This window comes from Pseudophryne corroboree, chromosome 3 (assembly GCF_028390025.1).
Source record: "Pseudophryne corroboree isolate aPseCor3 chromosome 3, aPseCor3.hap2, whole genome shotgun sequence".
Lineage (NCBI taxonomy): Eukaryota > Metazoa > Chordata > Amphibia > Anura > Myobatrachidae > Pseudophryne > Pseudophryne corroboree.
Window position 1 is genome coordinate 316,749,082 of NC_086446.1, and position 21,625 is coordinate 316,770,706.

The 21,625-nt window shown below is 45.7% G+C and overlaps 1 protein-coding gene across 2 annotated transcripts in view; it reads right to left on the reverse strand.

Annotated features, from left to right (window-relative positions):
* Positions 1 to 21,625, reverse strand: part of SCN4A (sodium voltage-gated channel alpha subunit 4) — a 275,899-nt gene that overhangs the window by 152,140 nt on the left and 102,134 nt on the right. Inside the window, exons 1-2 of one of the 2 annotated variants that reach the window (XM_063959466.1) lie at positions 13,710 to 13,794; positions 8,892 to 9,046 (exon numbers count right to left, since the gene is read on the reverse strand). Coding sequence is in view for 1 of the 2 variants with exons in the window: in XM_063959465.1 (XP_063815535.1) it covers positions 13,710 to 13,967 (258 nt within the window). In the remaining variant the exon portion in view is untranslated. Of the gene's footprint in view, positions 1 to 8,891; positions 9,047 to 13,709; positions 14,027 to 21,625 lie in introns of those variants that run through there. The other variant, XM_063959465.1, reaches the window with a different exon arrangement.

Below are 21,625 nucleotides of genomic sequence, written 5' to 3' on the forward strand. Positions count from 1 at the left end.
TGATCCCTAACGATCGTTTCGCATGTTTGCTTAATCATAGGATGAAAGGTACACTGGCCCTGTCCTGTATGCTGTGAAAATAAAGGGACACTGTTCTGTGTACTGTAATAATAAAGGAGCGCTGTTCTGTGAAATGGAGAACAAATATTTGGAGGTAAAAATAGTGAAAGATCAGGAACCACTTCCAGTTCTTAGTACTAGTGCTGCAGCTGCTGCTGCCACCAGTCATGACATTGACGATGCAATTCCATCAACGTCGTCTGCTAAGGCCAATGCCCAATGTCACAGAGGGCTTGTAAAATCCAAGAAGCAAAAATGAATAACCCCCCAAAAATGTATCTGTTAAGAAATGTAAAATTGGCAATATGCCATTCACAACTAGAAATGACAAGAAAAGGCTAAGGCCTTGGCCTATGTTCATGACTGGTGGTTCAGCTTCTCATGAAAATGAAAGCCTCCTCTTTCTTGCCCTCCTCTTTCTCAAAAAATATAAAAAAATAAAGCTTGTTAAAGCACAGGAAAAAAACAACTGTGCGTTCAGAGATATCACAAATCACCAAGGAGAGTCCAAGTGTGTCTGCGGTTGCGATGTCTAGGCCTGACCTTCCCAAGACTGTATGGGATAAGGAAGCTCCTACCACCATTTGCACGCCCCCTGCAAGTGTTGGGAGGAGCACCGCCAGTCCAGTTGCTGAAATTGAGATTGAGGATGTCACCGTAGAAGTACACCAGGATAAGGAGGATATTGGTGTAGCTGGCGCTAAGGAGGAAGTTAACGATGAGGATTCTGATGGTGATGTAGTTTGTTTGAATAAGGTACCAGTGGAGACAGTTGTTGGCCATGGGATAAAAAAGCCCCTTGTCCTGCCTGGGCAAAATACCAAAAATCCACCTCTTCAGTTTGGATTTATTTCTCTGTGAGGATGAGGATGTAAACACTGAAAGGGGTGAGGAATCGGAGGATGAGGATGACATCTTGCCTCTGTAGAGCCAGTTTGTGCAAGGAGAGATTAATTGCTTCTTTTTTGGTGAAGGCCCAAACAAACCAATCATTTCAGCCACAATCATGTGGCAGACCCGGTCGCTGAAATGATTGGTTTGTTAAAGTGTGCATGTCCTGTTTATACAACATAAGGGTGGGTGGGAGGGCCCAAGAACAATTCCATCTTGCACATCTTTTCTTTGTCTGCCACATCATTCCAGGGGTGCTGCCCTATATAGGGAGCTGCCCCTCTGCCCTATCAGTCCAGGCGTGCTGCTCCACTGCCTTTAAGTCCAGGGGTGCTGTTGCCTGTCTGCTGTGCTGTGTAATTCTCCAGGGGTGCTGCCTATGTTGTATAAGTCCAGGGGTGTTGCCTATTTGCTGTATAAGTCCAGGGGTGTTGCCTATTTGCTGTATAATTCCAGGGGTGCTGCTGTACTTGATACTAGGTTTAAATTGAAGCCTAGAGCAGAATATGAAACAAGCTTCAACATCACAACCAGATTTGTGAAAACATATAGCCGCAAAGGTGGAAATTTAAATCAAATTTGAAGAAGTGTTTTCCAATAAAGTGGGGAGAGACCACATTTGTGTCCATAGTCAGTCAGACTCAGAAGATACAGAATCATAATCCAGCGGAATGTGACATCGCAACATCTCCTACTTCATTTTCTCTGGCAACTGCCGGAGAAAACTAGATTTTCCAAACACACCTATGTCTATATATCTGCCATATAATTCCAGGGGTGCTCTGTCTGAACCCTCTCATCTCTAGTAGATATATCTTCTAGTGTGCACTGTGTACCCAGCATTAGAGAGAGGTTCTTCTTAATTATTTCATGTTAGGGATTCAAATGAATGGCTCCAATTAGTCAACCTTAATTTTGATTTATTATTAATGTTCCACATTTTGGGATTATTTACAAGGGGGACAATTCAGTAAGGATTGTAAAAATTAAAAATTTGCATTTTTTTGCTTACATGTTTCTGATGTTGCAATTTTTGCAAACAACTGTGTTTTAACCTCAAATATTGCACTACCTACTTTCCGGGCCCCCCAAAAAATGGTGTTGCTGTTATTGAACATATGTTTGTATGTGTAGCGGTATAAAAAAAATAAAGAAATAAATAACCAAATGTATGTGGGTATGTTTTGTTAACAAAAAACGTGTTAGTTGCTTAAAAAGCATTAAAAAACTGTTAGGAACCTAAAAGACATTAAGTAGAACCTACAAAACAAAATGCTTGGAAATGTTAATTAACATTTGCTTTTAAAAATAGTGTGGTTGTCAAACCTCGATTGTTAGTAAGTGTAAAAACAATTAGGTTACTAAACTATTGTTTAGAAATAAGTGTTACATAGTTTAAAGCTCCCTTACATGTTTAGAAGTTTCAATACAGCTGAATAAAGTGATTTGTGGTCTGAGGTGTGAGCTTCTTCAGCTGGGTGTAATGAAGCAATGATTGCAGTATATATCGTACATTCTACAACTGAGGTCAGCTTGTGCAGTTTTTAAGGTAGACCTGTAGTCACTCAGAAACTGCACACCATAAATGTGCGATCAGTTGTAAAAATTGTGTATTCACCGCCCACCGAACATCAGCATACACCCACAACATGCCCCACAACACGCCCCTGCTCGTAGTTTTTGCGAGTCCAGCCCTTTAGTACGCCCCCTACACACCTACTTTTCGTAGTGCATACGCAGATTTGGCTTTGTCTCAGAAATTGCATTTTTTTCTCAGGTTTTGTGGTATATGGTGCAGATTTTGAGATTTTCTGCATTTTCTGAGATTTTTGCAGCTTTGCGATCCTTGCTGAATTAGGCCCAAGATGCGCATTTGTTGTACAGGATTCTTTTCCTTTATTTTGTAAATATTTTCCCTAATAATTGTACAATGTAAGGGCTGCGTAGAGTTATCACAAGACCTTGCGGTGTTAGAAAAACAGAGTTTCAGTGATCTTGCATTGCATCAGCTTTCCATTGCACTGCAGCACTAGATGGGCCAGGAGCTCCTGTGAGGCGCAAACAGTTACTGAATAAGGGCCCAGTATAGAGTCTCATGGTGGCTTACAGCCAGGAAGATGTCTGGTTTGCCAGGCTGAGGCATGCTGTTGGCACAGAGGTTAGCATTGCTTCCTCTCACAGTCCTAGTTGTAATATGAAATGAGTTTCGACTAGAGTGGTAAGCTCCACTAGGGCAGGAGCTGAATACCAAAAAATTCACTGCACAGTCCTGCTTAGTACTGTACTGAGACCACCCAAACTCAACTTGCCCGATCCGTGGCTGCTGTGGGGGCTCACGAGAGACTGCTAAAACATCTAAGGGGCTGCTTTATTAAAAAATAAAATATGAATAAAATAAACAAGACACACAGGTATGCTCACGTGTGTAACTGGGACACACAGGTATGCTCACATGCATGTAACTGGGAGCTGTGAAAAATGAAAATAAGGCATCTGCCGCAAAATATGTAAATAAAAATGCAATAAAAAAAATGGAAAAAAAGAAACCCATGAGATTTTCACAAAATAAGTCTCCAGACTCAGTGGATGGAAAAATATCCAAGCTTGATCCTGTGGTATACACCAGTTTATTTGCATCCCAGCATTAAATCAGAGCATAACTTAATCCCTGAAAATGGAGAAGCGGGTACAAATTCAGAGGCTTTGGCCCTAGTTTTTCAGTTTGTCCAGTAATGTGGTAATTATATATTTGCTTAGTTAAAGTCCTTTCTGTTCCACACCAATATAGTAGTGGCGGTGAAAGGCTCTGTGGTGTTCCTGATTGCGTGTGCCACTCTAATTTTTAATCACCTTCTTGGCACTGTCCTCTTCCTCTTGCCTTTTCTCATAATGTGAAAAGTCATCAAATATGGAGATGGTATGTTTGTAGCTAGCTATGATTTGGAGAACTTGGTAAGCTTTTTTCCAGGGGGACCACCTGTCGCAGTTTATTAAACTGTGCATGTCCTGTTTAAACAACATAGGGGTGGGTGGAAGGGCCCAAGGACATTTCCATCTTGCACCTTTTTTTTCCTTTGCATTATGTGCTCTTTGGGGCCTAGTTTTTAAAACTGCCATCCTGTCTGCCACTGCAGTGCCACTCCTAGATGGGCCAGGTGTTTGTGCCACCCACTTGGGTCGCTTAGCTTAGTCATCCAGCTACCTCAGTGCTACCTTTTGGCCTAAAAACAATATTGTGAGGTGTGAGGAGTTCAGAATAGACTGGAAATGAGTGGAAATGAATGTTATTGAGGTTAATAATACTGTAGGATCAAAAATACCCCCAAATTCTGTGATTTTAGCTGTTTTTATGTTTTTGTCAAAATCTAGATCCAAAACCAAAACCCGAAAGGGTGGTTTTGGCATAACCAATCTAGATCCAAAACACGAACGGAGATCCAGATCCTAAACCAAAGCCCAAAACCCGAAAAGTGTCCGGCGCACATCTCTAATTAAAACTCAATTAACACCAATCTGTTAATTTAGTTAAACTTTGGAGTATTTAAAAAGCACTTTGACTTAACAGAAAATGATCTCCTTCCCTATTTAAAGACATCTCTTAAAACTTAAATATACAGGAATACAAAAAGATTAATACTACTATCACCCAGAGCAAATGAACAACCAAATGCTCAATTAATATGTTATAACCTGTGTCTGTGTGACACAAATGGCTCCCTCCCTAAATAAGATACTTTTAATGGCTCACACAGACTCTTTCAGAAAGTACTATTATTATTATTATTATTATTATCATCATCACCATTTATATGACACCATAAGGGTTCCACAGCGCCTTACAAAGTGCATAAATAAATGAGTTAAACAAGAAAACTGTACTGTACAAAACAATACAGAATAAAACATGGTTTATAAACATTTCTTTGTCATCGATCATACACTGAAATAAGCAGCAGAGTAGCAGAAACCAAGGGTTAAATGCCATTGTAGGGAGTTTTGAGTAAATTATAATAAAAGTAAGGGAAGGGGAAGCTTTTGAGAGAAGAGGGACCTGCTTGTAATAGCTTACATCTAGAGGTGAGGGGCACACAGATGGGTGGACAGTGAAGGAGCAAGGTGCAGTGGGCTAGGATGAGAGCTGGATGGCATTGATGACAAAGTGGGTCTTGATAGCCCATTTAAAGTTTTGAAGAGAGGTGGAGAGTTTGATATGGAGTGAATTCCAAAAGTAGGGGGCAGCACGGGTGAAATCTTGGAGGTGGAAGTGGGAAGAAGTCATCAGTAGGCAGGAGATGTAGCATGCATATGAGGAGTGAAGTGTGCTGGTGGAAGTGTGAAGTGAGATAAGGTCAGGTATGTAAATGGGAGAGGATTGGGTGAGGACTATGTAAGTGAGTATGAGAAGCTTGAATTGGGTTCTGAAGGGTAAGGGGAGCCAGTGTAGGGCATGTAGGAGTTGGCAAGCAGCTATAGTACGTTTGGAGAGGAAGAGGAGTCAAGCAGCAGGATTAAGGACAAATTGAGTAGAGAGAGGTGAAAGTCTGGGTGGCCAATTAAATGGAGGTTACAGTCTTCCAATATGTATATGAGAGTGAGTGGATAATGGTCTTAGTTGCCTCCAGGGTTAGAAAAGGTCTGATACTAGAAATATTTCTGAGATGGAAACAGTAGCACTGTGAGAGGTACTGAATGCGTGGTTTGAATAAGAGGGAAGAGTCAAGTATAACTGCAAAACACTTGGGGTCTACAGGAGATGATTGGGCTGTCAATAGATCATGAAAGAGTGAGGTCTGAGGTTCTGTGGAAGAGTGGGAAGAGGGACAGCTCAGTCTTAGACATGTTAAGTTTAAGAAAGAACTGGTACATCCAGGAGGAAATAGCAGAAACACAGTAGATACTAGTGTGAAAGAGGGGGAAAGGTCAGGGTAGAAGAGGTAGATCTGAGTGTCATCATCATAGAGGTGATATTGGAGACCAAAAGAGCTAATCAGCTCTCGAAGAGAGGACATATAAAAGGTTGAATAAGGGAGGACCCAGAACAGAACCTTGGGGGACACCTACTGTTAGTGTAAGTAGAGTCATGAGAGGAGATGGAAAAAAGTGGTCAGAAAAAAAGGACAGCCAGGAGAGGGCAGTATCACACATTACGAGGGAGTGAAAGATGTGCAGGAAGAGAGGGTGGTCCAAAGTATCAAAAAGCAGCAGAGAAGATTGATAAGAATAAGCAGAGTAGTGGTCCTTGGATTTGTCAGCAAGAATGGGATTGCTGACATTCTTGAAGGCAGTTTCAGTGGAGTGGAGCCAGACTGAAATGGGTCAAGCAGGGAATTGGAGGACAGAAAAGTGGTAAGGCAGTTGTAGACAATACGCACAAAGACTTTGGAGGCAAATGGGAGGAATATATAGGCCAGCAGTTGTAAAGAATGTTAAGATCAAGGATAGGTTTTTTTTAAGAATGGGGGACACAAGGGCATGTTTGAATGAGGAAGGGACAATGCCTGATGTAAAGGAGAGATTAAAGACATGGGCAGGATGGGAACAGGCAATAGGAGACAGATAGAGGAGGAGGCGGGCGGAGATAGGGTTAAGGGGGGGATGAAAGAAGATGTAGTTATGATCCCGGCGGTCGGGATCCCGGCAGTCTGAATACGGACGCCGGGATCCCGGACGCCAGAATGCCAGCAGCTGCGCTAGGACTATTCCCACTTCATTGCACTCGCCCCTCTGACGGCATTCTGGTGGCCAGGATCCCGGCATCAGCATTCTAACTGCTGGGATCCCGACCGCTGGGATCATATACCAATGCAATGAAAGGTAGGGAGGACTGGATGAGTGTCATGACTACATCTCCAGATACAGGGGAGAAATATATCAGAATTGGTAAGATGGATGGGAGTAGGGTGCTGAAGGGCTGTTTGAATGTGATGTCCTGATGTATGGAGTCAATTTTACATGTGAAGTAGGTGTCTAAGTCAAGGACAGAGAGTGAGGAGGCGAGGGGGGACAGACGAAGGAGTTGAAAATGGCAGATAAACTACAGAGGGATTGAGGATCGGGAGGAGATAAAGTTCTTGAAATAAGACTTTTTAGAGAGGCAGGTTGGGAGCATACATTTAAAAAGGAGGAAGTCTGCATAGGAGTGTGACTTCCTGCACTGTTGCTCGGCGGTTCGTGAGTACTTTTGCTGGTATCTGGTGCCTGTAGAGTGCCAGGGTTGAAGTGTGGAACTGCGAGGGTGAGCAGGGCTTGCCCAGGCCTCGGCAATGCAGAGGGCATGGTCTATTCATGGAGGTGTGGCCATGCCCCTTTTATAAAAAACAACAACAAAAACTTTGTAAATTACTGTTTATGTGCTGCAATGCATTAAAGGCTTGCACAAGGGGGCTGCATGTGTCTCTTACCCAGGGAAAGATCCAGGAGGGGGGCACAATCAGTGCAATCGCTCCCCCTCCCTACTGCAGAGGAGACTGCGGCAGTCATTAGCAGCAGCCTCACTGGACCCACCACAGCAGACCCCATCAGGCCCCTCCAAGAAGCCCGGCCAATTAGTACCCGCTCCCCTTTCCTTATGGCGCCACTGTGGGTATGTAGGGATTGCCAGAGCAACACAGTCAAGAGCAGAAGCTACGGAGGTATTGTAGAGGGAAATGGCTTGTTCAGGACAGGACAGATAATTGGGGAGAGAAGTGAGTTGAGCAGGAAGGATAAGAATACGGTGTCAATAGCCTCAAGGTTACACTTAGTCATGGTAGTCTTGGGAGGCAGAGGTGGAGAAGGGGTGAGGAATAAGTTATCAGAGAGTGAGATTAGGGAGTTGGTGTAATCTGAAATATCACAGTAGTGAGTGAAGACCAGATCAAGTGAGTGGCTACTCACATGGGAAGGTGAGTAGGTCCATTGGGAGAGACCAAGTGAGGGTAGGGAGTTTGGAGGCAAAGGGTTCTCTAGCGTCATCAATAGGGATATTGAAGTCACCTAAGATGAGGGAGGGAAGGTCTGAGAGGAAGTGGGGGAGCCAGGAAGCAAGGTTGTCAAGGAATTTAGATGGAGGGAGGGCAGTGCAACAATAAATGGCAGCTACAGTACTTGAAAGTGAACAGTTTGGAAGAGGCAAATACCCTCTGAACTGTCACTTTCATTCTCTCCATTTGAGATTCATGCTACGAGTTGGTAAGTTTAACAGGAGAACAGAAGCTTAAAGTGAACATTCAATGCTTTTAAAACAGCTGTTTGTAAAACATTTCTACAACTGTGCAGTAGTGTCATCCATTAACAAGATAGTTTGCATAAAAACATTGCACAGTATTTGAATTACTTTTGTATCAAGCAGTGAAATGAGCAAAGAAAAGGACCAGTGGAGAAGGTGCCCATCAGCTTCTACTGACCACTTTATAGAATGTACTTGAAAAATGCCACTTCAAAGCTTCTATAGGCCATAGATTCTCAAACTCGGGGGCAGATGTATTAAGCCTGGAGAAGTGATAAAGCAGTGATAAGTGCAAGGTGATAACGCACCAGCCAGTCAGCTCCTAACTGTAAATTTACATATTGGAGCTGATTGGCTGGTGCGTTATCACCTTGCACTTATCACTGCTTTATCACTTCTTTATCCCTTCTCCAGGATAATACTTCTGCCCCACAGTCCTCAGGATCCAACACAGCCTATCCATGAAGCAGTGAAAAGAGTGGAGAAAAGAACCAGTGGAGAAGTTGCCCACAGCAACCAATCAGCTTTGAAGGAAGCTTTTATCAAGTACATTCTATAAAATGTAAGGAGGATGCTGATTGGTTGCCAGAGACCAGTGGCAACTTTTCCACTGGTCTGTTTCTCCACTCTTTTCACTGCTACATGACTAGACCCCATAATTATAAGTGAAATAATTAGCTCCACCTGTGGATCTTTTAAAGTGTGTCAGTGAGTAATAAATACACCTGTGCACCTGCTAGGTGACCTGGAAAATGTCAGATGTTTGGGGTCCTGAGGACTGAGCTTGAGAACCACTGATATAGGCAACTTCTTCTCCACTCTTTTCACTGCTTCATAGGTTCTGTGGTGCTGCAATCACCAGACACTGTTCTGCCATAGCTACTGTACCTGTAACAGGTATTAAAAATGTGTAAATGTAAACCTACTGTGCACAACATTACATATTCAGTCCACATTAGGTGCATAGCATTAACATCTCCCCTTGATAGCACTGCAGCGTGGAAAGTTTAGCTTTTTTCAGCACAGTGGTATCCATCTTCACTATGTGATTCAGCTCCCCGCACACATTATTATTTTGTCTATTTCCTCTATAATCATTTGGATTCCTATCCTGCAGTGGCAGCTACAGAGGCGGGGCTACAGCGCAGTCCAAATTTTAAATAGGGGAGCCACACCAACTGCCGCCCCAAACACTACCAAACATCATCTTCGGGACTCACAAGCAGTTGCTGTGGCTCCCCTGTGCTACAGCCCCACCTCTGAAGCTACCACTCCTCATGTTATCAAAGTTGTAGTAAGAAACTGAAACAATGTTAAAACAGTAATCCAATATTCGCATACTGGTGGTCATTCCGAGTTGTTCGCTCGTTGCCCATTTTCGCTATGCTGCGATTTGTTGCTAAATGCGCATGCGCATGGTACGCAGGGCGCATGCGCTTAGTTATTTAACTAAAAACGTAACAGTTTTGCTGTTCGTGCGGCGCTTTTCAGTAGCACTGCTGATCGGTGAGTGATTGACAGGAAAGGGGCGTTTCGGGGTGGTAACTGAGCGTTTTCCGGGAGTGTGCTAAAAAACGCAGGCGTGTCAGGTAAAAACGCGGGAGTGTCTGGAGAAACGGGGGAGTGGCTGGCCGAACGCAGGGCGTGTTTGTGACGTCAAACCAGGAACTAAACGGACTGAACTGATCGCAATCTGTTAGTAGGTCTGGAGCTACTCAGAAACTGTAAGAAAATATTTAGTAGCAATTCTGCTAATCTTTCGTTCGCTATTCTGCTAAGCTAAGATACACTCCCAGAGGGCGGCGGCCTAGCGTGTGCAATGCTGCTGAAAGCAGCTAGCGAGCGAACAACTCGGAATGAGGGCCACTGTCCCAAAGGGGCTTAAATAGGTAAAAGAAGATGTAGAAAATCATATGTCATTCTCTCAATGTTCTACACAGTCTCAGAGGCAGAAGAGCACTCAGACTCTTATTACAATCTAGTAAACCTCATGAAAAAAACTTGAAAAGAAACATTCAATACTGAGCTAAATGCAGCTATGGGGCAATTGAAAGCAGACGTCAGCTCCAGGACAGCCATCAGAAATTGTGGGGCATGGGACTGACAAAATAGGCAGGGCACCTCCTGGGGGGTAGAGCTGAGGATATTATGGGTGGAGCTACATTGGAGGTGGGGCATAGATTGGTACATAAACCAGTTAAAAAAAAAATGCAAAGTTTGGGCTGTGTGGGTGGGTGTTATAAAGCCTCAAACACCTCAGTATGATACATAAATACGCTCATGGCAGCTCCACCTCAGTTATACATACACACACATACTGTATATAAAACCCAACCACCTCCCTCTCACACACATATACCCAGCCCTGCCCCAGCCACCTCCATCACACACACATACAGTATACCCCAGCCACCTATCTCTCATACATATATGCTCCTCCCTCACCGACCCATCTCTCACACATACATACCCAGCCTTGCCCCAGCCACCTCCATCATACACACATACAGTATACCCCAGCCACCTACCTCTCACACATATATGCTCCTCCCTCACCCACTTATCTCTCACACACACATATATATATATATATATATATATATATATATATATATATATATATAATATATATATATATATATATACACACACACAGCCTTGCCCCAGACACCTCCATCACACACACATACAGTATACCCCAGCCACCTACCTCTCACACATATATGCTCCTGTCCCATCCACCTGCTTCTCACACATATAGATACCAGAGCCGGATTAAGGCCCAGGGAGGCCTGGGGCACTAAAGAGCAGGGGGCCCCCATGGACTAAAAAAATTAATTATATATATATATATATATATATATATATATATATCCACATCGCTAAGAATCCCTCCTCCTTCAGTTCAGCGTGCGGCGCGCCAATGACTGAGCCGCAGGCTTGCTGAGCCGGACAGCAATTGGACAGCTGAGCCGTCGCTCAGCTGCCCTGACTACAGCTGTTAGAGCACTCTTCTTAGAGCTGTAGTCAGCGCAGCTGAGTGACGGCTCAGCTGTCCAATTGCTGTCCGGCTCAGCAAGCCTGCGGCTCAGTCATTGGCGCGCCGCACGCTGAACTGAAGGAGGAGGAGGGACAGGGCAGCGGGGAGCCGGGGCTCGTGAGCGCAGCACCGCAGATCGGATTGAAGAGAGATCCGATCTGTGGTGTGGCAGGGGGCCCTTTTGGAAAGGGGGGCCCGGGGTACGTATCCCCGGGACCCCCCCCTTAATCCGGCTCTGATAGATACCCTAGCCTCATCCACCTCATAATGATACATAAATACCCACATGGCAGCTCCACCTCCCTCACACACATATACCCCAACCACTTCCCTCTCACACATATACCCCAGCTTGCCCCATCCACCGCCTTCTGACACACATACTGTATACCCCAGCCACCTCCCTCTCACACATATAGATACCATACCTCCCAACTTTCAATAAGTAGGACGCAGGACTTCTGCTTGGTGAAACCGCGCCTGCACAAAAAGGGGATGTGACCTTGGCAAAAGGGTCATGGCTTCGTGGAAATGCCCTGCTTGCAAGCCACGCCCCCATTTTCTGTCACCGTGGGGGCATGGCCAGCGCTCTGTGAGCTCCTGGCATGATGATGCCCCAGACCCTTTTGTCTCTGTAAATAGATGCTGTGCGCACAGCACCTATTCACTGCTGCTCTACAGCAGAGCAGTGAGTGACAGGAGCCTCCCAACTGAACCTCCCACCGTGGGACACTTCAGCCCACGGGTGCGACAGCGGGACAGTCCCAAGAAATCATGACTGTTCCACGAAAATCAGGATAGTTGGGAGGTATGAGATACCATAGCCCTGCCTCACCAATTTCAGATGAAGCTTCCCAATGTGCTACTTTGTCTGCCATGATCCTGCAGACCTAATGCTGTCCCGCGATGGTAGATGCTAGAACCAAGTTGGAGAAAGGACCTCTGACACCAGGGGGAGGAGCCACATCACCAGGGGGAGGGGCTAGGCCAGCAGCAGTTTTTCTACGCTCGAGCCCGAAGCGTGGCGAACTAAGCGAGCCCGTGAGGGAACATTTCAGGTACCTTGTTCGGGCATGGCTCCTCCCCCTGCTGACATGGCTCTTCCCCCTGCGGACATCAGCGGTCCTTTCACCAGCTTGGTTTTAGCAATAACCGTCACGCGATGCTTCCTTGTGTTCCTATGTATTTGTTCAACCATAGTGTCAGTTTTTTCAGTCTCCTCCATGGCCATTTTGTGGAGGACATTTCTATACAGATATTCTCATTTGCAGCTCCATGGGCACAATCCAGAAGACATTTGTCTACAGGAGTCTCAGGCAGACGTTCTTTAAGGAATCCCTTTATGTAAAAAAAGAGCATCTAATCCATAGATTCAGCCACATTTTTATCCTTGTAATTTTTCATCTTGAACAGTTGTCAGCGTGTACTACTTGACTTTTAAAGGAATCAACACTTGAACAAAGTCATTTTAGTACCGATAACATACCAGCCAGCAAGCTCCTGTCACTTTTCAAACACAGCCTACAGATGGAGCCGCACTCATCTAGTGCGGCTCCATCTCAGACGTGCACTCCTGGCGGGACTAGGCGATCCAGCGCCTAGCCTCGATACGGGCAAGCACAGAGACAATCCCATTGTAGTGAATGGGGCATGTGCGCGTCATGGACGCGTATGCGGCCCAGACGCTGCGGTGGGCACGCCCAGGCACAGATGGACCCACGATTAGCATGGCTCCATCTGTATAACATGGCAGTTAGGAGCTGATTGGTTAGTACTTTATCTCTCTCCAAGGCTTAGTACATAGGCACTTGAACACATTTCAGATTTGTCCTCCTGTAATGCAACATGGTTTTGCCAAGGTACAAAACTGGACATTCTAGCTGCATTCACTCCAAACTCTAAATCATGCCCATAATTCACAAATAAATGCAAATGTGTGCATTCATTTCCTAATATAGGGGGCTAAGCGATGCAACCGGAATTTCCCTGTGACTGGCCGCAATGCGTATGCGCCGGCCCCAGTGTGCAGCCCAGCCAATGCGTTGGCTGTGAATGCCTGCACCTGATTGACAGGTAGAGGTGTTTGCGGGGTGGGCCGGGGTGGCAACGGACCATTCCAGGGGTGGCGCGGGGAAAATGTTGGCCGGTCGTTGGCGGTTTCGTGGCGGCTACGTGACATCACACACAGCTGCCTCAATGGAAAAAAAGCCGGGCTGCGGGAGCAGGGGGTCGTCCACAGTTGCTGTGACTGCAGTCGCAGCTGCTGGGCGGCCTGGTCAGCATGCCGGGCAGCCTTGCCCTGCAATGGGTGGCCCCCTGCATGCGAAAGAATGGATTGCAGATTCTTCTTTTTAGCAGAATCTGCAAACCAACCGGAATAAATCCCATCAAATATAGTTTAAAAAGCTCAAGTATTACCATGCATGTAACTGTAAGTTATATAGGACTAGTATTGATACACGTGACTATTTGCAGGGAGATGTGATATATTCTTTCAAACAGTTACTGTACCTTTTGGTTTCCATAGAAAGGATCCAGATCCTCTAGGGGCACACCAATCAGTTCTGATGGGGGATCACCATATATAAGTGGTAGATTTTTTCCAACTTCTAGGCCATTGTTAGGCTTTAGTATATCTTCATCAAGCACTTCAATCTGCTTAGCTTTCCGGATCTGCTCTTCTTCAATTCGCTTTTCTATTTTTGCAAGGCTCTCTCTGTTAAATCGCCGCAGGCTGTCAGGGCCGGCAGGAAGCTTCTTGGCGGCCATATTCTCATTCTGTATTTAGGCAGGGTATGATGTGGCGTGTGTGCCTGGGAATCCAGAACCTGTTTTAGAAAACACATAAAATGATATACATTATGCACAATAGTGTCAAATATGTAATGAACACCTTAATGTACACTTTAAGTAGAATTGGGTAAAAAAAAGAAAAAAAAAGTGAATATTGTGGGACTCAGCATTAGGCTTCTCTACTCCTTCCACTATAAGACCGCCCCCAGACTCCCATTGGCTAGTTTCACAGGAGTCTGGGGGCGGCCTTACAGTGGAAGGAGAAGAGAAGCCTAACGCTGAGTCGCAGGTGCAGTGGCGATTGTTATACACACAGCGCTGCCGATCCCCGGGGTAACCAGCCAGCACATATATTACATACAGCATAACACGTATGTTTATATGTGCTCCTCCCATGCACTGTGTGATTGGCGCTGTAGCCCAGGAGCAGCAGCTGCCACTGCTTATAATGGCTTGTTTAAAAGGGCTGCAGATATCTTATTACATATACAGGTTGAGTATCCCATACCCAAATATCCGAAATACGGAATATTCCGAAATACGGACTTTTTGAGTGAGAGTGAGATAGTGAAACTTTTGTTTTTTGATGGCTCAATGTACACAAACTTTGTTTAATACACACAGTTATTAAATATATTGTATTAAATGACCTGCAGGCTGTGTGTATAAGGTGTATATGAAACATAAATGAATTGTGTGAATGCACACACACTTTGTTTAATGCACAAAACTATAAAAAATATTGGCTAAAATGACCTTCAGGCTGTGTGTATAAGGTGTATATGTAACATAAATGCATTCTGTGCTTAGATTTAGGTCCCATCACCATGATATATCATTATGGTATGCAATTATTCCAAAATACGGAAAAATCTGATATCCAAAATACCTCTGGTCCCAAGCATTTTGGATAAGGGATACTCGACCTGTAGGTGTCTCTTTCATTGATTAAATATATGAATGTAGCTTACTAGTGAGATTAAGGGTAATGTGTGGCCCCCGAAGTGTATGAGGTTGCCGGTCACTGCTGTACATGGTTAAAATGTATGAATATACTAACACATGCTTTAGTTACATTATAGTGATGCATTTTTATGCATGTTCCATGCTTTTATGGTGATTTTCAGGTGTTAACTGAAACACAAATTAACAGTAGTTAGGTGTTAATGAGCCATGAAAGTCACTAGTAAATCTGACTACTTAAATAAAGTCCCACAGAGCTTAGTTAATTCCTCACACAAACATGGGTAATAAGGTATTATATTCAATGCCAGACCACTAATGCCTGGTAGGAAGAAACTTACTGATGTACCAATTGTTGAATTCAGCTCTTTCATCTATACATACTGTATATTGTAACAAAATTTGTAGTATTCCCCAGCACATATATCATGGCAATACTAATAGTGATCCATAGCACATATATCACAGTAATACTAATAGTGATCCATAGCACATATATCACGGTAATACTAATAGTGATCCATAGCACATATATCACAGTAATACTAATAGTGATCCATAGCACATATATCACGGTAATACTAATAGTGATCCATAGCACATATATCACGGTCATACTAATAGTGATCCATAGCACATATATAATGACAGTATTAAGGGTTCGTACACACTAGACGTTATCATGTATGATGTGCATGATTCATACGCCTCATTCATGATATTGTCTGGTGTGTATGCACTATGTCGCTCCTGCATGTTGTCAGTGACATCCTCAGTCGGACCTGCACCGCGACATTGCCAGTGAGTGCCATGCTGCCCCTGCTTCCCTGCCGTCACTCGTCACTGCCAGCATCGGTAAGTGTGTATCGGTAAGTGTGTATGCTCTTGGCGATATGCCCCCCCTTCCGGGTCCCGTTGCTGACAACATTGCATCGTTCATGAGTTGTCCTAGTGTGTACATAGCGTAATAGTGATCCATGGCACATATATTGTGACAATACTAATAGTGATCCACAGCACAAACACGGCTAAGTCACATTACTATGACCACCACTTACATTTGAGTGCGTAGCCCATGAAGTACAATACATCACGTTTTGTCAGGAGTGGAAATAGGCACGGGCAAGCTGGGTGGTTGCCCAGGGCGCTAACGCATGCAGGTGCGGCCGCAGTAACCCCGCAGGCGCCAAGCTGCTCACCTGCACCCCACCTGCAGCAGGCGCCGTGGGCTGTGTGGGAGCCCGCTGCAGCCGGCACCATTGTCAGACGCTAGAGGTTATAATTGACCTCTAGTGTCTGTGCGGCGCTATGGGCGGCCAGAGACGGAGGGCAGCAGCGGTCGGGAAGCAGGAGCGGGGCTGGTGAATATTTTGTGTGTGTGTGTTTGTAAGCGGCAATACTAGGGAGCACAACTGCTGGGGACATAACTACAGGGGCACAACTATTGGGGGCACAACTTCTGGTGGCAAATCTACAGGGGGCACAGCTACAGGGGGCATAACTGTGGCCACACATCTTCCCTATGAAGCCACGCCCCTATTTTTCTGCCATGCTCCTTTGGCGTGCACTAATCTTGTTTTACCTGCCGGAGGAGGGGGCGCCAGAGGAAACTTTCTCCCTGGGCACCACAAGGTCTAGAAACGACCATGCATTTTGTGCGCTGGCTTGGTAGGTATATAAGGTGTGCGATAAGTCGTCTGCACACATATCATTCGTTACTGTCATGTGTAAAAGGGGCGATTTATCAGAGTTGCAAAAAAGGATTACTATCGGCTTTCAGGCCAAGGGTGGCAGTATTTCTGAAACTGCAGTTTGCAAACTGTTTGTGTGCTGCTATGGCAAAGGTGTATCGTGTCTGGACAAATGGCACCATTGCAAATAACCAACGTGGAAACTGTTGAGCACCACATGCCATTGACGTGAGAGGTGGAAGTCGGCTACGAAGGTGCGTGAGTGCCGACAGACATGCTACAGTGAAGCAGCTCGCCATCAAAATGACGTATGTGCAGCCCGTCTAGCTGCTGTCCATGCTGCACACGGCGGTTACTCTGGCTATTAGCTGGTGGTCATAATAATGTGACTTGACAGTGTATATCACGGTAATACTAATAGTGATTTATAGCACATATATCACAGTAATACTAATAGTGATCCATAGCACGTATACAATGACAATACTAATAGTGATCCACAGCACATATATCATGGTGACACTAATAGTGATCCATAGCTAGTGCTGCAAGTATGGCGGTAAAGGGCGGTACTATAATTTGACAGCCAGTACGCAGTACCACCGGCCGTCCAACTTACCGCTGTTGTGTGTGTGTGTGTCAGGGGAGGAGTGCGCAGAGTAAACCTCTCCTGCCCCTCACTGCTCAGTCCAGTGGCGGCATGTAGGATCTCAAATCGTCCGCCGTATCATGAGCCAATCAGAGCTCGTGGACCAGCATCAGTGGCTCCTGATTGGCTGCCGGTCCACGAGTCAATCAAACCAGTGCCTAGCTGAGATACATGTCACCGCCAGACTGAGCACTGAGGGGCAGGAGAGGCATGCGCTGCACTCTACTCCCCTGACACACACACAGCAGCAGCAAGCTGCGGTGAGCAGCACTGTGGGGGGCATGTGTGTACCTGGAACTGTGGGGGAAAATTTCTACCTGGCACTGTGGGGGCATATTTGTATCTGGCACTGTGGGGGCATATCTGGCACCGTGGGGGCATATGTGTATCTGGCACTGCACTACTGGGGGCATATGTGTATCTGGCACTATTGGGGGCATATGTGTATCTGGCACTGCACTATTGGGGGCATGTGTATCTGGCACTGCCCTATTGGGATCATATGTGTATCTGCCCCCCCCCCCATATGTGTATCACGCCTCCATTTTAATTGGCCTTCGGTGCGCGCACACAGTACCACAATAACATTTTATTCTACTTGCACTACTGTCCATAGCGCATAAAGAAGGACAATACTAATAGTGATCTACAGCTAGTGGTGGTTATATGTGCAGGCTAGCAGGACGGGGACCTGGGGCACTGCAGCCTGAGGGTATGGCCGCAGTCACCCCACCAGCACCACCTGAATTGCAAGTACCCTCTTGCTGCCCTCACCCCGCTGGCCACCTCCCACACACCACTCTCCTTTTTCTGCTACTCACTTCCACCCAACATGAAGTGAGGTAAGAGATGGTCGGGAGTTGGGGGATAGACTGCCGTGGCTAGATGGTAATTGATGGGGACACAGGCAGCGGGACGGATGGCACATGCACACACACTCACTCTCTCTCTATGGAGTGGCTCTACCTGGCACTCATTCTCTCTCTATGGAGTGTGCTCTACCTGGCGTAATGTGTACAAGGGGCTCTACCTGGCATAATGTGTATGAGTGGCTCTACCTGGCGTAACATTTGTAAGGGGTTCTACCTGGCATAACGTGTATAAGGGGCTCTACCTGGCATAATGTGTATACCAGTGGTTCCCAAATGGGATCCTCAATGCACCCTAGCAGTCCAAGTTTTAAGGATATCCGTGGCTGAGCACAGATGGTTAAATATAATTTACTGAGGGGCTACTTAATTCACTTGTACCTGAGCATGGTTATCCCTTGAAGCTTGGACCATTATGGTGCCTTCAGAACAGATTTTGGGTAGCTCTGGCATATACAGTATGTCATGGTGATACTAATAGTGATCCACAGCACATATAAATGACTACCAGTTCATAATGTTGACATGAAAATGACAACATGCAACATGTTGACTCTAATGAAATGTCAACATGATCAGGCTTGAACTGTCCCACAGGGGTACAGGGGAAACCACCGGTGGGCCCCACTGCCTGAGGGCCCACCTCCTGCTCTAAGGATCAAGTTCTAGACTGTGCACTTGAATTATAGTGGACTATGATGTATTTTCTACAGTGCATTGCTGTTATTAATCTGGTACATTCTCTTGCATGCAGCAGCTGAATTTACTATATATATTAATGAAGGGGCCCAGACGTTGCACTCTCTAATGGTTAGTCAAATCAATAAAGTGGCAGGCCACACCCCCTCTGCAGACTGACCACACCCCTAAACATGGCCCCCTACCACTGCATTACCCCGGTGGTCCCCTACATGCCCCAGTCCGACACTGAACATGATAGTGACCAAGTGGTGATTTACCTCCTCTCAATAGCTGCAACTGTGACCTTAGTTTCGGTGGGGTAATCTGACAGAGCTGCAGTCAGGTGAGTACACTATCGCTATCCCTTAGCCACAGCCCTAACCCTCCCTCAAGTGTAGTAATTGTTGCACATATACAAAAAAAGAATGACAAGAAGATGACTATTTACTGGCAATATCAGAGTCAGAGGCACAAGGGTAGATGTTTAATAACAAAAATCTGTTGCTAGCAGTCCTTATCGCACCACTAACCTTTTATTTATTATTATTATTTATTACCAGTTATTTATATAGCGCACACATATTCCGCAGCGCTTTACAGAGAATTGGCCATTCACATCAGTCCCTGCCCCAGTGGAGCTTACAATCTATATTCCCTATCACATGTACATGCACACACATTCACCCTAGGGTTAATTTTTGTTGGGAGCCAATTAACCTGCCAGTATATTTTTGGATTGTGGGAGGAAACCGGAGTACCCGGGGGAAACCCACGCAAGTACGGGGAGAATATACAAACTCCACACAGTTAGGGCCATGGTGGGAATTGAACCCATGACCTCAGTGCTGTGAGGCAGTAATGCTAACCATTACACCATCCGTACTGCCCAACCTTTTCAAATAAGCCTGGCAATGGCGAATACCTGTATTTATGATACACAGAGGCTCACATCTATTCTATACCACTGCAATCTTTGATCAGTAGACACACAAACATTGGGTGATGATGGCAGCAGTGAGAGTGACTGGGAAGGGGTAGTTGTAAGGACACATACCAGCTGGGGAAAGTGGTGGGGGTCATGGGGATAGTGGTAGGAGGAACTGCGTAGGAGTAGTAGTGATACATGGCAGCTGGGGAAGTGGTGGGGGTGATGAGGATAGTGGTAGGAGGAACTGCGTAGGAGTAGTAGTGATACATGGCAGCTGGGGAAAGTGGTGGGGGTGATGGGGATAGTGGTAGGAGGAACTGCGTAGGAGTAGTAGTGATACATGGCTGCTGGGGAAGTGGTGATAGGGATAGTGGTAGGAGGAACTGCGTAGGAGTAGTAGTGATACATGGCAGCTGGGGAAAGTGGTGGGGGTGATGGGGATAGTGGTAGGAGGAACTGCGTAGGAGTAGTAGTGATACATGGCAGCTGGGGAAAGTGGTGGGGGTGATGGGGATAGTGGTAGGAGGAACTGCGTAGGAGTAGTAGTGATACATGGCTGCTGGGGAAGTGGTGGGGGTGATGGGGATAGTGGTAGGAGGAACTGCGTAGGAGTAGTAGTGATACATGGCTGCTGGGGAAGTGGTGGGGGTGATGGGGATAGTGGTAGGAGGAACTGCATAGGAGTAGTAGTGATACATGGCAGCTAGGGAAAGTGGTGGGGGTGATGGGGATAGTGGTAGGAGGAACTGCGTAGTAGTGATACATGGCAGCTGGGGAAAGTGGTGGGGGTGATGGGGATAGTGGTAGGAGGAACTGCGTAGGAGTAGTAGTGATACATGGCTGCTGGGGAAGTGGTGGGGGTGATGGGGATAGTGGTAGGAGGAACTGCGTAGGAGTAGTAGTGATACATGGCAGCTGGGGAAAGTGGTGGGGGTGATGGGGATAGTGGTAGGAGGAACTGCGTAGTAGTAGTGATACATGGCAGCTGGGGAAAGTGGTGGGGGTGATGGGGATAGTGGTAGGAGGAACTGCGTAGGAGTAGTAGTGATTCATGGCTGCTGGGGAAGTGGTAGGGGTGATGGGGATAGTGGTAGGAGGAACTGCGTAGGAGTAGTAGTGATACATGGCAGCTGGGGAAGTGGTGGGGGTGATAGTGGTAGTAGTAGGAGAGACTGGGCAAGGGTAGTAGTAAGGACACCTGAGGTTAGCACAGATATAAGCGATACACACAGGATAACAAGTTCCCTTGACCCACCACTGTCTATTACACCCATATTACTTACCATGGTGGCTGTTCTCTCTGCATTCTCCATGTCTGCCTGGTCCCTGACTCACTCATGCTGGGAGCAAGGGCCAGCCTTCAAACTACTAGGTCAAGTGTAATAAACAGTGTCTGAATAAACTAGCTTATAGTCTGTCCCTTGGTCTCAGCGGCTGTGAGATCTTGAAGATAGTGAGAGATCATACTACTCAGTGAGGAGCTCGGCCCGAAACTCAGCTTATCCATTTTTCCATGTAAGAGACCCTAAAGTGACTATACAGAAATAGTGTGTCAACACAATCTTTTGTAGCTCCATTGTGGGATACTATATTTCACAGAACACTGCACGCCGAGAGTGTCCGTTTTGTGCGACTGCAGCAAAGATGTATGAGGACATGTTTACTTTTTTTGGTTTTCTTTAAATAGCATAATCCAATTGTTTATACAATAATTAGCAAAAATAGGTATTAATTGTTTTACAATATAATAGTTAAAAAGAAGATTTAAAATGATCTTCTTTGTAGCAGTAAGTTAGTAGCACACTGTAAAAAGATAGACAGTCAGTAGGTCGACCCCAAATGGGCGACATGGT